Source organism: Sinocyclocheilus rhinocerous, unplaced genomic scaffold, assembly GCF_001515625.1.
Source record: "Sinocyclocheilus rhinocerous isolate Xijiao unplaced genomic scaffold, SAMN03320098_v1.1 scaffold323, whole genome shotgun sequence".
In the NCBI taxonomy this organism is placed as follows: domain Eukaryota; kingdom Metazoa; phylum Chordata; class Actinopteri; order Cypriniformes; family Cyprinidae; genus Sinocyclocheilus; species Sinocyclocheilus rhinocerous.
In genome coordinates, this window is record NW_015643640.1 from 1604381 (window position 1) to 1618599 (window position 14219).

Sequence of the window (14219 nt, forward strand, 5' to 3'; positions counted from 1 at the left end):
GCAGCCTTTCAGAAAACACTGTCTGGGGAAAAAACCCTGCTATAATATAATTAAATATTTGCTGTTTGTACACTACAATTAAAACGTTTAGAATCAGATAGTTTTATGTTATGAAAATATTGTACAAATTATGTATCAAATTAAAAATCTATTTTCAGTCTCTAGCTTGAGAAATAGACTCAAATTCATGGGCCATTAAACTACGTAGTAAATGTACTATTACAAGAATTGTAAATAGAAAATGTAGTATTACAAGAATTAATAAGTTATTAAAATATTAAAACTCTTAATTCAGGCCTTAGTTGCAGATGTTACATAAAAAAAAAAAGCCCACACATTTCTGCATTTATTGATGAACATATTTTGTGCTCATATTTGGCCCTCAAATGAATCATAGTGGGATAAGTGTTCTCAAACACAGGTTATGGGTTATATTATACAACTTAAAGGCACAATATGTAAGATTTTTTTTATTAAAATATCCAAAAACCACTAGAACAGTGTTATATATTTTGCTGACTTGTGTACTTGCATTATCCCAAATGTTTCGAAGAATGTTTAAATCCAGAGAAATAAGCAATTTTAACTAGAAGCACGGAGCGTGTCTATAGTGTCATAGTGTCGCCTGCTAATGACGTCATAACCCCTCGATTTCCAGTTGAATACGCGCCCTCTAGTGGCAAAAATTACATATTGTGCCTTTAAATTCATAGGCGCCGATCCGGGGCTGGAGCACTCACGGAAAAACGCCAGATATGCGCCATTAATTTGAACCAAGTCATAGCTTAGTATGTGCATAATATTTCTTACAGAAACTGTCGATATGCTTTATATTAATTTCTTGCGAGTTCAATATTGATTTCGCAAGTTCAATTTTTGTAACTGAAGATCGGGAGAAATGTGAATTATTCGTTGGATTTATTTATGTAGAGCTGAATTTAAAAAGTATGCGTTTCTAACCGATCGCAATTTAATGCTTAGAACACATTTTTCTTAGCGGTCAATGTTTTATACAATTTTTTTGTGTCTAGATTGTGTCCGTTTTGAGAATCTGGAGCTAGATAATTATTTGTTCTATTTTAGCTAATTGTCAAATTAGAATATTATGTTTAAGTCATTATTTTTTTTTATGCAGATGTAAAAAATTAAAGTGTATGTTATAATCTCTCATCATCTGCAGCGCGCACACACACACACACACACACACACACACACACAGACCTTGAGAAACCGGAGACCAGAGGAAAACAAACTGTAGGTAAATGGGCGGGGCTTAGTGCGTGCTAGTTATTTCGACTAATTGGTAAAAAAAAAAAAAGTTATATATTTTTTTTAATTCTTTAAACTAAATTGGTGTTAAAGTTTGTCGGAAATATCCTTAATTAGGGGAAATAATTGTCCAGACAAATGCTGGACACGCTCTCTCTCGCTCTAGTTATAGTCCGTTTATATCGCAATTCTGACTTTATTTCTCAGAATTGCGAGTTTATATCTCGCAATTCTATTACACGCAATTCTGAGAACACATCAGTCTTTTTTCCCTCAAAATTGGACTTTATAACTCGCAGTTGTGAGAAAAAAAAATCAGCGTTGTGAGTTTATCACGCAATTCTGTGGAAAAAAAAGTCAAATTGTGAGATAAGTTACAATAAACTTTTTTTTATTTTTTATCTAGTGGCGGAAACGGGCTTCCATACTTACCACCGTTTTTAAAATAATTATTAGATGAAAACGAGCAGTCCTAAAATGTGCATCTAATGAAAAGGATCTTTTACAGCGTTACTGTAGAAGGCAGTGACTGTCTCGAGAGACTCATGGACAGAGAAATAGGAGAGAGAGCAAAGCACAAAATGTTATTTTATTTACAAAGTTTTTGTCTTACATAAAGTAAAAATGTAGCTACGACCTTGATTCGTGCCACAGGCTGCCACGCTGAAAATCATAGCCCGCCTGTCGCACAGAAGCCATAGCAATCTTCGGGAAGTTTGGAACAAAAACTAAAGGGGGAGGAAATGTCAACCAAAAAAAAAACACTTTCAACAGAATATTAAAAGCAGAGACCCCAAACTAAATACCAGTCCCCAAAGTCCCCACAGGCTCTGAAACACAAACAGGCAGGGGACTGACTGTGGACTCGTGGAGGGCTGATCCAGAAGGCTTTCGTTCAGCTCACAGCTCCACTCATCAGTACAGTCTCGCCCCGCTTGGGTCAGGGGAGGTCTGGCTGATGGGAGGCGAGGTGTTGGAAAGGAAGGAGAGGGAAGGGTTGGTAACAGAGTTGTTCACTGGCTCTTAATCGTCCTCGTCATCGTCCTCATCATCTTCATCATCTGCGTCTCGTTTTCTCTTCTCACCCTTTCCTCCCTGCTCTTCTTCTGAGCGAGAAAAAAACATTAATACAGTGTAATGTTTAATACAGTGAGCAAATAAAGTGTAATGATATTAATAAAAACAGTATTCTTCCACCAAACAATGTAGCTCCTCAGAAACAGTTGTGGTTGCAACAAAGTGGTTGCCGAGCAACAGACAAACGTAAAAAAAACATTAATACTCCATAATCGCAGGGATTAAAGTTCCATCAGTTCATAAAGACAGTCACGTGCTTCATTCCTGAATGATTCAGCCGTTCGAACGAATCAATTGAATGAATGATTCAGTCATAGAATCAGTGACTTGCCGCCGATTTAGTTTCATTTTTAGCTATAATTTCTGTTATTTTAATCATATTTCTGTATTCAAAATTTTATTTAAAACATTAATCTCCACATGAATTTATGAATTCATTTTCTTTTTACTTTTGTAATGGCATCATTTTCATCTGTCAGACTCTAAAATTTAGATCTTTTTAAAACAATATGTAGAATAAGACAAATAAGTTACCAATCATATGAAATCAGTATTAATAAATTAATTTGTACTACAGAGGTGGCACAGAAGAACACGTTTAATGAGTCTCAGAGGTGGCATGAGTGCAATTCATAAATTCATGTGGAGATTAATGTTTTAAATATACAATTTTGAATACAGAAATATGATTGAAATAACTGAAATTATAGCTAAAAATGAAACTAAATCCGCCAGCAGGTGGCGGCAAGTCACTGATTTTATCACTGAATCATTCATTCAATTGATTCATTCGAACAGCTGATTCATTCAGGAATGAAGCACGTGACTGTCTTTATGAACTGACGGAACTTTAATCCCTGAATACAACTCACCTTCATCATCGTCGTCATCATCGTCATCATCATCTTCTACTTCTCCATCCTGACCAATTTCTTCCTCCTGAAATCGACGAGGTTTTGTCATTAAATCAGTTTTCTGTTATTAGTGTTATTCCACGAGCAACGCACGTACCTCATCCTCTCCACTGCCCTCCTCATCGTCCTCCTCGCCTTCAACCTCATCTTCATCATCATCTTCATCAAACTCATCCTCCTCTCCATCCTCATCCTCTTCTTCTCCATCTGCATTGAAAGTGATACGAATGAACATCGGCAACCCCCCACAATAACTCAACGGCCGAAACGGAAAGCTGGCCACACCGACCTTCATCATCGTCATCATCGACTCCGTCAGCTTCTCCGTCGGAGTCCGACGCCTCGCGGTCGTCCAAATCGTAGCCGTCCAGATACGCGAGCTGTGGGAGGAGCCTGAAGACGCTTTCCCGGTAGTCGTTCAAGTTTGTGACTTCGCAGTTGAAAAGGTCGAGACTCTTCAAATGGTCGAGTTTTTTCTGCCAAAGCGAACGGATCGATCACAAAACTGTACAAGTCCAGTTAGGGTTTCATTTCCAGCAAAGCTGTTCAAACATTGCACACTTTTTTTTTTGCGCTTTTATGGCTCATATATAGTATGATATAAAATAATTTAGAGCTCATACTCAGAAAAGAGGGGGGAAAAAAAACCCAGTTTTATTTAGAGGCACAAAAATATGCAATTTGGTGCAGATGCTTTTTTTTATGACCAAAAAGCGAGATGAACTTCCGATAGCTTGTAATGTAGATCAATGAGATCTTACTTTTACAGTGACAGCTGATATTTACATGCATTTTTATACCTCTCAATAAAACATCTCAGTGAGATGATATTTAAATAACAAAAATATTTTCTCACCAATAACGTAAAAGAAGTGTCTTTTAAAATAATAAAAAAAATTTACCCTGTTAAATATTTTATGATTAAATATAAAAACAATATTGATACAAGATGCTCACACAGAAACTGTCTATCATTTATTTTGGTCATGTTTCTATACTGAACATCTATGGAAAGATATTGAAACATTTATTAAAGGTCTTGGGAAGTTGATTTATCGGCAAACACAGAACCCTTCATTATAATCTGATGGCATATCTGCATTAACCTCCTGGGACCCAGAAAAAATTTATTTAGTATTTTTTCCCCCATTTTTTGTCATTACGTTGCTTAGAGCATAAGAAATAAAAATTTTAAATAGGCTAAAAAAAATTAAAAAAAAGACGAATAAACATGAATAGGCAAAAACTATTTATTTTTTACACTGTAACTCATTTGCATATCGATGTGTTCCTGGGGCAACGTAATGAAAAACGAAGTGTAATAATTGGCAAGATTTTCATAGTAATATCTAATATTTCATAGGAGTATTGAAGTATAATTTATTTCCCTATTCATTTGTTGTGTCTCCCAGAATGCGTAATAAACACACGTTTAGTCCTGCTGTCCTCTGCAGTGGACATGAATGAAATCAAGCCATGTTTCATAACAGAAAGTTTTGATTTGAAACCTCGAGATGTTGATTTATGACAAACAGTTTAAAGATTAGTCAGATTTAAATGATAATTACAAAATATGATCATATTACTGCATATTCCGTTGTCATAGATTGTCAAATGGAGTGCTCTCTTTCCATCAGCTATATTAGTATATTATATAAAGCCAAATTTAACAAATTTAAACGAACATTATTTCTCTCTTTGAAACTCGTTTCATGTTTCTCTACTGCGGAGAGACAAACTGTTTTTTTTTTTTAAATAAGGGTTTTAAAATAATTTATACAATATAAATTATACATACTGTTTATATTACAAATATATTAGTGCCTCGTATTGTTTCACCTGTGTTAAAGGGGTCATATGATGCGGCTAAAAAGAACATTATTTTGTGTATTTGGTGTAATGAAATGTGTTTATGCGGTTTAAGGTTAAAAAAACAAAACTATCGTGGGAGGGGCCTGTTTTTGTGACATCACACAGACAGGCATCTGAGATCGGCTCGATTTGAGAAAGGGGAAAACATTTAACCAGATAAAAAAAAAAACGCTGGGTGGATTTTTATCATTATAGGGTGGTTGTGTACACACACTGCCAACACACATTTATGTTCAAACTACTTGTAAAAGTGCATGTAGCATCCGATGACCCCTATTTCAAAAGAATGCATTTCGTAAATATTGACTCCATTCGCTAGACATGAAAGAACCGGGGTCAGACACTCGCTCTTCCCGGATGAGCAGCTATATGAGAAGCCCTGAGCTAGTTTTCACCAGCATGCTAGGAGATGTAAAGTTTTATTTGGTATCATTAGGTCCAATGAATGCATAAAAGAATATGAGACTGTTTTGTACAAAACAACTCAAACTGCAAAAACACCTTCCCTTTAATGAAAAGCCTGATTGGGGAAATTTTTAAATCATTTCAATTTACGATAAATGATGAATGTCTGTGGTATGTCTTATTTAATTCATGAAGCTCAGAGCTGGATGCACAGTATCTGCTTTAATGCGGGACAGAGGAGCTCAATGTGTTCGGAGAGGATTGTGAACGCACCTAGAAAGTGAGCAGAAGAGATAAAATGGTTATGTATGACTGGCCACAGATGCCGGCGCTTCACAGTCCTTTTGAGTACTCAAATAACATGCAAATACAGAGACGCCTTTAATGTCAACTTCATTTTTTATCACTTTGAAAAGTGATGGTTTATTGTGGCTGGCATGTTAACCGTGAACACTTCAAGAGACAGTTAGTCTATAGTGTCATAGTGTCGCCTGCTAATGACGTCATAACCCCTCGATTTCCGGTTTTGTTTTGTAGAAAACATGGAAACACCAAAGACGCTTTAATATGTTGTGTGTTTTAATAGACCGGTGACGACCGCACAGTAGCATTATAACAGAACTAAATGTATCTCGTATGATAAAACAGCGCTGCTTTACCCCACATACACACGACCGGAAGCAGCGGAAGCGCTCGAGTGTGGCATAACAAAAGCTCCGCTGCTCTGTGCCGTTTGCAATGCATAGCCAAGAAAAGAACGTTTTTAAAATGTTTAAAAATCTGGATGTTTTAAATGTTCAGAGAACCTCCATAAATAACGATTTTCTAACATAATGGGAACTTTAGCAAAATGTTTTAAGAATATATTTGTGTGGCGACAACCTCACCTGTGTCAGTGCATCTGCATTTCTTCTGAAACATGCCTTGAGTGGCTCTTCATGCACTCATGAGCTCTCCTCACTGCAATACCTGCAGCAAAGCACTGAGCGATTAGTCTGTTTGGTTGAAGGAATTCGGCTGCAACTGAGAGACAGAGACCTGCTGAAGAAACGAAAGGCCGAGGCAGAGGAAAAGGCAACCAACCAGTGGGTTTATGGGTAAAGATAGTGTTGAACGAGGCTAATAGAAACACTGGAGAAGGCTGTAGAGCACCTATTCATACTTGCATTCCTGTCACTCTGTGGTGTTGTGATGCACATGCACAAATTTGGGTTAGTTATCTCCTAATATCCAACAGAGCACACGGTCTCAAAAGAGTGAAAAAGAGGAGCAGCGGTACTCCGGGAAGGAAAGGTGCGGCTGTAGATGTTCCAGAAGATCAGGCTCAGGAATCAGATCCTTGCTCCGTCACACTGCCTGACTTACCCACGATAGCAGAGCCGCTGCCTGTGGAAACACAGAGTGAAGATCCTCTGCAAGGCTTTCTGATCGAGGATCTGGGGCCCGAAGAGGAGGAAGACATGCCTCAGAAGAGCCTCGTCATTGATGCAGGTGTTTGCAGAAATCTCTCTAATCATTGGGTGGTTCATTTATACAGTCAAGCATTTTATTTATTTGCTCGTCAGAGCAAATGAGTAACGTGCAGTGGTTTTAGGTGCGGTGGATGATGCACCTGAGTCGAAGCTCGATGCCGGCGAATCCTCCAGCTCCAGCTCAACCACACAGTCTACCGGAGAGTTTCATGATCTGAGTCGCTTTTCTACTGAAGAATGCATTGTAACTAACTCATTTACTATCTCTAAGGATTTCTAAGCCTGAAACGAGAACAAATGTATATTTATTAAAAATCACATTTCTATGTGTATATGCCACTCATCAGTACTCTGTCAAACAATCCAGATATATGTGACCCTGGAGCACAAAACCAGTCATAAGGGTCAACTTTATGAAATTGAGATGTATACCTCATCTGAAAGCTGAATAAATAAGCTTTCCGTTTATGTATGGTTTGTTAGTCAGCCCTCTACGAACACCTTGGCAATTGAATCGCCATTGGCTAGTAAATTTTTTTGTTTACTTATTTGGCTGAGATACAACTATTTGAAAATCTGGAATCTGAGGGTGCAAAAAAAATCTAAATATTGAGAAAATCATCTTTAAAGTTGTTCAAATGAAGTTCTTAGCAATGCATATTACTAATCAAACATTAAGTTTTGATATATTTACGGTAGGAAATTTACAAAATATCTTCATGGAACATGATCTTTACTTAATATCCTAATGATTTTTGGCATAAAAGAAAAATCTGTAATTTTGACCCATACAATGTATTGTTGGCTATTGCTACAAATATCCCCCAGCGACTTAACACTGCTTTTGTGCTCCAGGCTCACATATTGTAAATAAAAAAAAAGAAATTGTTACATTATAGCACTTTTGTGCCCTCTAGTGATTGTAAACTAGAACTTAGCAAAAAAAAAAATTTTTTTGCCATAAGCCTTGTTTAGTTTGTTTGTACAACTGACTATTTAAAAAAAAAAGGCTTTTGTATTTAGTCTTTGTCTGCAGTCATTTCACTGGATTCTTAAACCATCATGCAGGAATCAGTTTGATTAAAATTAAAAAAAAGAAATTGTTACATTATAGCACTTTTGTGCCCTCTAGTGATTGTAAACTAGAACTTAGCAAAAAAAAAAAATTTTTTGCCATAAGCCTTGTTTAGTTTGTTTGTACAACTGACTATTTAAAAAAAAAAGGCTTTTGTATTTAGTCTTTGTCTGCAGTCATTTCACTGGATTCTTAAACCATCATGCAGGAATCAGTTTGATTAATAAACCCAGGGTCTCACTCGAAGCTTCACTTCAACAAGTACATGTAATAAATGATCACACACAAACTACACGATTAAAACAACACATTCTATTAAATTGTTGAAAATAATTTAATGCAGCAATACAATACAACTAGCAATACAGTTGTTTTTTTGTTGTTGCTGAGAATAGTATGTTAACCTATATCTGTGCTGTGAACTAACATCTTAATGTGTTTGTAGTGAATGTTTTGAAATGATGATTTTCATCTGGTTGGAGATAATATTTGTAATGTCCTGCTGCTATCAGTGCAGACAGCTACACAGACTACGTTTAGTTAGTCATAAATCAATAAGACAGATTAAAGGGTTAGTTCACCCAGAAAACAACATGATGTCATTGAGTTTCTGTCTTCTGTGGAACACGAAGATATTTTGAAGAATGATGCTAACCAAACAATTTTGGCTGAACACTGACTTCCACTGCATGGACTTTTCTCAAAATATCTTCCCTTATGTTCCACAGAAAAATCAAACTCATAACGGGTTTGGAGTGACATCAGGAGGAGCAGGAAATATGGACAGAACTGACATATCATTATATACTGTATATATATATATATTATCATTGCGATCTGGAGACACCTGACTCTTTTGTTCCTGAGCGCAGATTAGGGTTAGGATATATGGCGATATATTTCTGCATTAGAGGCCTCCTACAACAACAACATGTAAAAAATATTCAGTTCTGTTTGTGTTTTTCTCTCTGTGTTCGGCTCTTTGAGGGTTAATGCGGCGCTGTGAACACGGAAAGCAGAGAAGAAGAAGAGCCGCGTTTCCGGTGGTTTTTTATCCAATCAGGTGATCGTGCGTTTTATTTTGAACGCGCCACTGGCGGTTAAATCGATAACGCTCGTTTCCCCTCAGGATTAAAATAAACGGTAACGCTCAGAAAAGCGCGTGTGATCCGCAAAGGTAAGAGTCCAAGAAAGAACACGCGTTAATATAAATAAATCAGTGATAATATTTTGGGTTTGTCCGGTTAGTCTGTCGAAATTAAGACTGTTCGCGAATTTATGAAGCGTTAATCTCCTCAGATCTGAATCTGAAAACATGTCATCTGCCCGCGGCTCGTCGAATGTGAGTAACGTTACTCCGCATAATGAATAAATCTGATCCGTGTTGTTCCCGCTATCTGACAGTTTGAGCTCTAATCATTAATCAGCGTTTACGTGCTTTATTTCAGCCAATGTCAGAAAGAGTTCCGCTCAGAGATGTAACGTTTCAGAACAAACTGCTGAATTTACAGGACCGTCCTAAAATAAAGGTATGGAGATGTTCCCTCACTGCTTTCAGATTGCTTTAACTTTGAGCTCAGCTGCCATGTTTTGTTTTCCTCCAGGTTGAAGTCGTCTCTGGTGAAAACCCGTTTGCAACAGAAGCAGCGGAAGAAACCGACCAACATCAGGATGTCGTATTAAAGTCCTTTGTGTGTCTTGAAGGAGAAGTCGTCGTTCAGGATGAAGCTGCAATGTCTGTTCTCATCAATGTGGAGTCTGTTCTCATCAGGCGGCTGGCACTGGAAGACAACGACGCGGCTCAGAGTGACCCGGATGACCTCGCTGAACCCGATGAGGAGAATCATGTTGATCATCATAGCAGCCCATGTAGTGCTTCATCTGCTCTGTGTCTGGGGGAAGAGGAAAACATCTCATTCGGATCCCTCTTGTGCTTGGCTGGAGAGGTTCAGGTTTCTGGGCGCTCAGCCGTCTCTGATGAATCCCTTCTCATTAAGGCATCAGGAGCCCAAAATACTCCTGTTTGTAAAGTGGCTGTATCAGTAAGCGGTCATTCTTACAGTGTCCGTGCATCTTTATGTGAAGAGCCTGAGAATACAGTGAACCTAAACGATCACAATCAAGCTGATCTCTCTGAAGGACGGCGTGGAGTATCTAGCGGGGAAGGAGAGATCACATTTAAAGGCTTGTGTTGCTCTGGGGGTGAAATAGAAATTGCTGCTCTATCCAGTATGTCAGAAATGTCTGCGCTTATGGAGAATCTTACAGAGGAACAACGCCTGTCTTGTTTAAACGACATCAGTGAAAATGATTCTCAGAGCTTCGCTGCTTTGACGCCTGGAAGCAAGCGCGACGATCACATTTACTGTCGTGCTGAGGAAAAGTCACGAGTCCTGAATATACCCAACGCTGGAAACGAGACTCGGCTTTCCTCGGTGGAGCTTTCGGAGAAGTCTGAAAGCCCAGTTGGTCGCTCAGCGTCGCCTCTTGGAAACATTACAGAAAAACAACATGAAACTGAAGCATCAAGCACAGCTGCTAATCAGGAGTCAAGCCGACGTGAAAATAATATGGAAAGTTCAGACGCTGTAAGCAGCAGTGATGTCTCTTCTGTCATGACTAAATGTCGTGATCTGCAGTTTCTGCCAGAAAGCAACGAGGCGGTTTCACATTTTGAGGAAAACCTTCATCCACAAGGTGCCTTTTGTGAAAACGTTGGCCTAGAAACCAGCGTTCTCAAAGATAAGACACCGGGTTTAAAGGACGAGGAGATCGAAGTTATGCGGCTCTGTGATAGCTCTGCTGAAGCTGTCTCTGTTCTTCCCAGTGCTATTGCTCTGACAGGTTCCTGCACTCCAGAGACGCCCAGCTTAAACAGGAGTGTGTTGCGTGACCGCACCGTGGAGAACCCAATGAGCCATCTGTGGCCGGAGCTCCCGGAGAGTCCCATGCCGCCTCCGCTGTTGAACTCCACATCCCTGGCTAATGATTTTGGCTGCACACCTGTTCCTCAAGACCCAGCCAAGAAAAAGGACGTGGAACCGAAAATGGCTTGTGCTCAGTTGTCGAACGGCCCTCAGGTTTTAGGCAGCGAGCCCCTACAGGAGCAGCTCAGACAGATGGCTGAATTGTTGATGGTTGCGTCGGGGAAAGTGTATGCTCGTGCTCCAGCAGCAGTGAATCATCACAGTGCTTTAGTGGGCACTTCTCCGGTAGAGATGCGTAGCGCGTGTGTCTGGAGCACCCCGGTTCAGCAGATGGAGCGGAGCACTAATACTTCCACAGCGGTGGAGATATTAAAGACGGTTGATGTTTCTGATGCCTGCACTTCAACTGACTCTCTGCTGTGGAAGTAAGTAAGATAAGCCGATAAGTGCGAGTTGTTTTCTCTCTGTTGATGTGGTCTACATCGTCTCTGTGTGACTCTGTCTTTGCAGCCTGACTCCTGGAAATCTGGAGAATCTGTCTCGATCGGAGTTGGAGCAGAGATTGACTTCCACGCTCGTCATGGTGGAGGTGCTTTCCCAGCAGCTCACTTCTGCACGGGCTCATAATCCGAGCAAAGATGCTTCTCCATCAGACCTCAGAGAGAAACTCATCCAGACGGACCACACTGAGCTCAGCCAGGTGAGATGCCAAGCACTTCCGGCAGGTCTAGGTGATATTTCAATATGTAAATTAAAGGGAAAGTTCACCCGAAAATGAACATTCTGTCGTCATTCACATCGGATGAGTTTCTTTATTCTGTTGAACGCAGAAGAAGATATTTTGAAGAATGTTGGTAACCAAATAGTTGACGGTAGCCATTGACTCCCATAGTATGGGAAACCCATTTGTATTAAATCATAAAACAAAATCCAGAAAAAAAAATGAAAACAGAAATTTGAAAGACCTCAATTAAAAAGTACCTTACTCTTGAGTTGTTTACTTTTAAATAAAGAAGTCATGTTTACATTCATTCTCGATGTCTAACAAACATGTGGACTGCATTTCCTTCCCCATTAGTGGTGTGAAATAATTTGATAAATATCGATATAGAATAATGGAAAATATATTGTGGTGATAGTTTTTTTTTATCGTGTTGCCCAGACCTAATCTCCAGTGATTTTACTGACCTCACCGAAGGCTCAAAGCTGTGCTGAGCTTCAATCAGAACATTTTGATGTTAAAGACGGCTGTGCAGAAATCATTTTGGAAGAAAAACTGGTTTTGATTTTCTTTATCCTGTCTTTATTTGCCAGAATGGGACATACAGAGATTTGTATGGCATTGCCCTGGAGAGAATTCAGAGTCTCGAGCATGATCAGGAGCTTCTTCACTGTTTATATGATAGCATTCAAGCAATGAGGATTGGGATGGTGAGAGATGCCCTACATTTTAATGATCTTAAGTTTTCAAAGTTGCACATGTTACAGGCCTGAAATGTTAGGATTCTTCTACAGAATTCGTTTAAGTCTAGCACAGAGGATGCCATCTTCAAGATGAAACGGATTGGAAATACAGTTCATGTTGATCAGGAAACTTTATCTAGACAGGTAAGTCACTATTTAATTTCCAATGCATTTTGTCAGCTAAGATATGTCAAGAACTCACGATTTGTAATACGTCTGTGTTATGTAGGTCAGTCAGATGAAGTGTCTTTATGGGAGGTACAAGGAAACGCTACGGAGGATGGAGCAGAAGATGAAAGACATGAGACGTCGCATGGACGAGTCTCTAGAGCAGAAAGAAGCGGTGAGAGGACATTTCTCTTGGTTTTAAGAACACAAGATATTTTTATTAAAACGTTAATTCACCCAAAAATGAAAATGTGCTGTTAATTTACTGTTAAAATCCTCAGGGGTAGGTGACGGCTATTCATGTTGTGTTCCCTGATGTGCTTTTTTAACTCTTAAAGTGACGGTATCCGTCATTGACTTGCATTTTATGAATCACCAAGGCTGACCGTTTCAGCTAAAAATCTCCATTTCTGGTCTACTGAAGAAAAAAGTCCCCTATATCTTGGATGGCCTGAGGAGGAGTAAACTAGCAGCGCATTTTCAGTTTTGGAGAAACTATCCCTTTAACTATCCCTGTTGATCTTTGCCTCTTATCTGTTCATTTGTCTTTGTGTGCAGGCCTTCAGCGTAACGCAGCAGTTGAGGGACTCTCATGCTGCTCAGGTGGCAGAGCTAGAGCACACTGTTGGGTCTCACCAGGAACTGATGTCAGCCGTTAAACTGGCCTACCCATCACTGGTCAGTTTGCATCCCGACCTCAGTTTATATGAAAATATAAGGTTCCTGCTAGCTTAGTAGTGACCACAGACCCTCTGGAAGTGAAGGCTTGCTTGAGTGTGTGTGTGTGTGTGTGTGTAATGTCCTTGTATTCTGAGTGAGTTGTGTGAACTTCCCAAGGTTGAACTGAGCAAGTCATACATGGAATCCATCAGTGCAGCAAATGAGTATTTGAGAAGGAAGCACGAAGATCACGTGAGCTTGTTAGCGGAGGTGAGACTTCACATCTATCGTGTTTAGATACTGAAATGAAAATAACATTCAAAGTTTGCTAATTGAACCTTTAAGTATGAAAGTAACAAATTTGCCTCCTTTCCTCCATGGGAAGCTGAGGAAGGCTCAAGAGCTGATTCAGAGGATAAACCCAGTGCTTCACCAGCTCCATCAGAGGACTGCGACTGCCGTGGAGAGCAGCAAGCAGCATCAGGCAATAAGAGACAGAGCCGTGGAAGACAGAGACCTGGTTAGACATTTACCACTGAAAGTTCTCTCATTATTTATTCATTCCCCGTTTACATGTCTGTCAAACCTTAAAGGAACCCAAAAAAAAACAGTAAGAAAAAATTATCTTTTGAAACCATATGTGACGCTGGAGCACAAAAGCAGTGTTAAGTCGCTGGGGTATATTTGTAGCAATAGCCAACAATACAATGTATGGGTCAAAATAATAAATTTTTCTTTTATGCCAAACGATTTCGATTAGCAAGCTTTCGATTCGATTCTCGATTTTTTTTTTTATTACAATCAGTGAATATAGTTTTAATATAAATGCTATTGATATTTCTAAAAAATGAACCGTAAACATCAGTTTACGAATAGTGAATTAATAAAAAGAAATTAAGAACCACATGCCTGTATT

The 14219-nt window shown here is 39.1% G+C and overlaps 2 protein-coding genes across 3 annotated transcripts in view; both read left to right on the forward strand.

Annotated features, from left to right (window-relative positions):
- The first annotated feature begins 5453 nt into the window (after positions 1 to 5453).
- Positions 5454 to 7289, forward strand: LOC107757580 (uncharacterized). The gene is made up of 4 exons (XM_016575096.1): positions 5454 to 5543; positions 6513 to 6634; positions 6775 to 7028; positions 7132 to 7289. Exons 1-4 carry the CDS (start codon positions 5454 to 5456, stop codon positions 7287 to 7289), a joined length of 624 nt encoding a protein of 207 aa, XP_016430582.1.
- Positions 7290 to 9160: 1871 nt separating this feature from the next.
- LOC107757630 (sperm-associated antigen 5-like) overlaps positions 9161 to 14219 on the forward strand; it is a 15687-nt gene continuing 10628 nt past the window's right edge. The window contains exons 1-11 of one of the 2 annotated variants that reach the window (XM_016575171.1): positions 9161 to 9261; positions 9384 to 9426; positions 9533 to 9613; positions 9689 to 11436; positions 11522 to 11711; positions 12326 to 12442; positions 12527 to 12619; positions 12705 to 12818; positions 13202 to 13321; positions 13481 to 13573; positions 13689 to 13823. In XM_016575171.1, the coding sequence (XP_016430657.1) occupies positions 9400 to 9426; positions 9533 to 9613; positions 9689 to 11436; positions 11522 to 11711; positions 12326 to 12442; positions 12527 to 12619; positions 12705 to 12818; positions 13202 to 13321; positions 13481 to 13573; positions 13689 to 13823 (2718 nt within the window). In that variant the 5' untranslated portion in view covers positions 9161 to 9261; positions 9384 to 9399. Of the gene's footprint in view, positions 9427 to 9532; positions 9614 to 9688; positions 11437 to 11521; positions 11712 to 12325; positions 12443 to 12526; positions 12620 to 12704; positions 12819 to 13201; positions 13322 to 13480; positions 13574 to 13688; positions 13824 to 14219 lie in introns of both variants that reach the window. The other variant, XM_016575170.1, reaches the window with a different exon arrangement.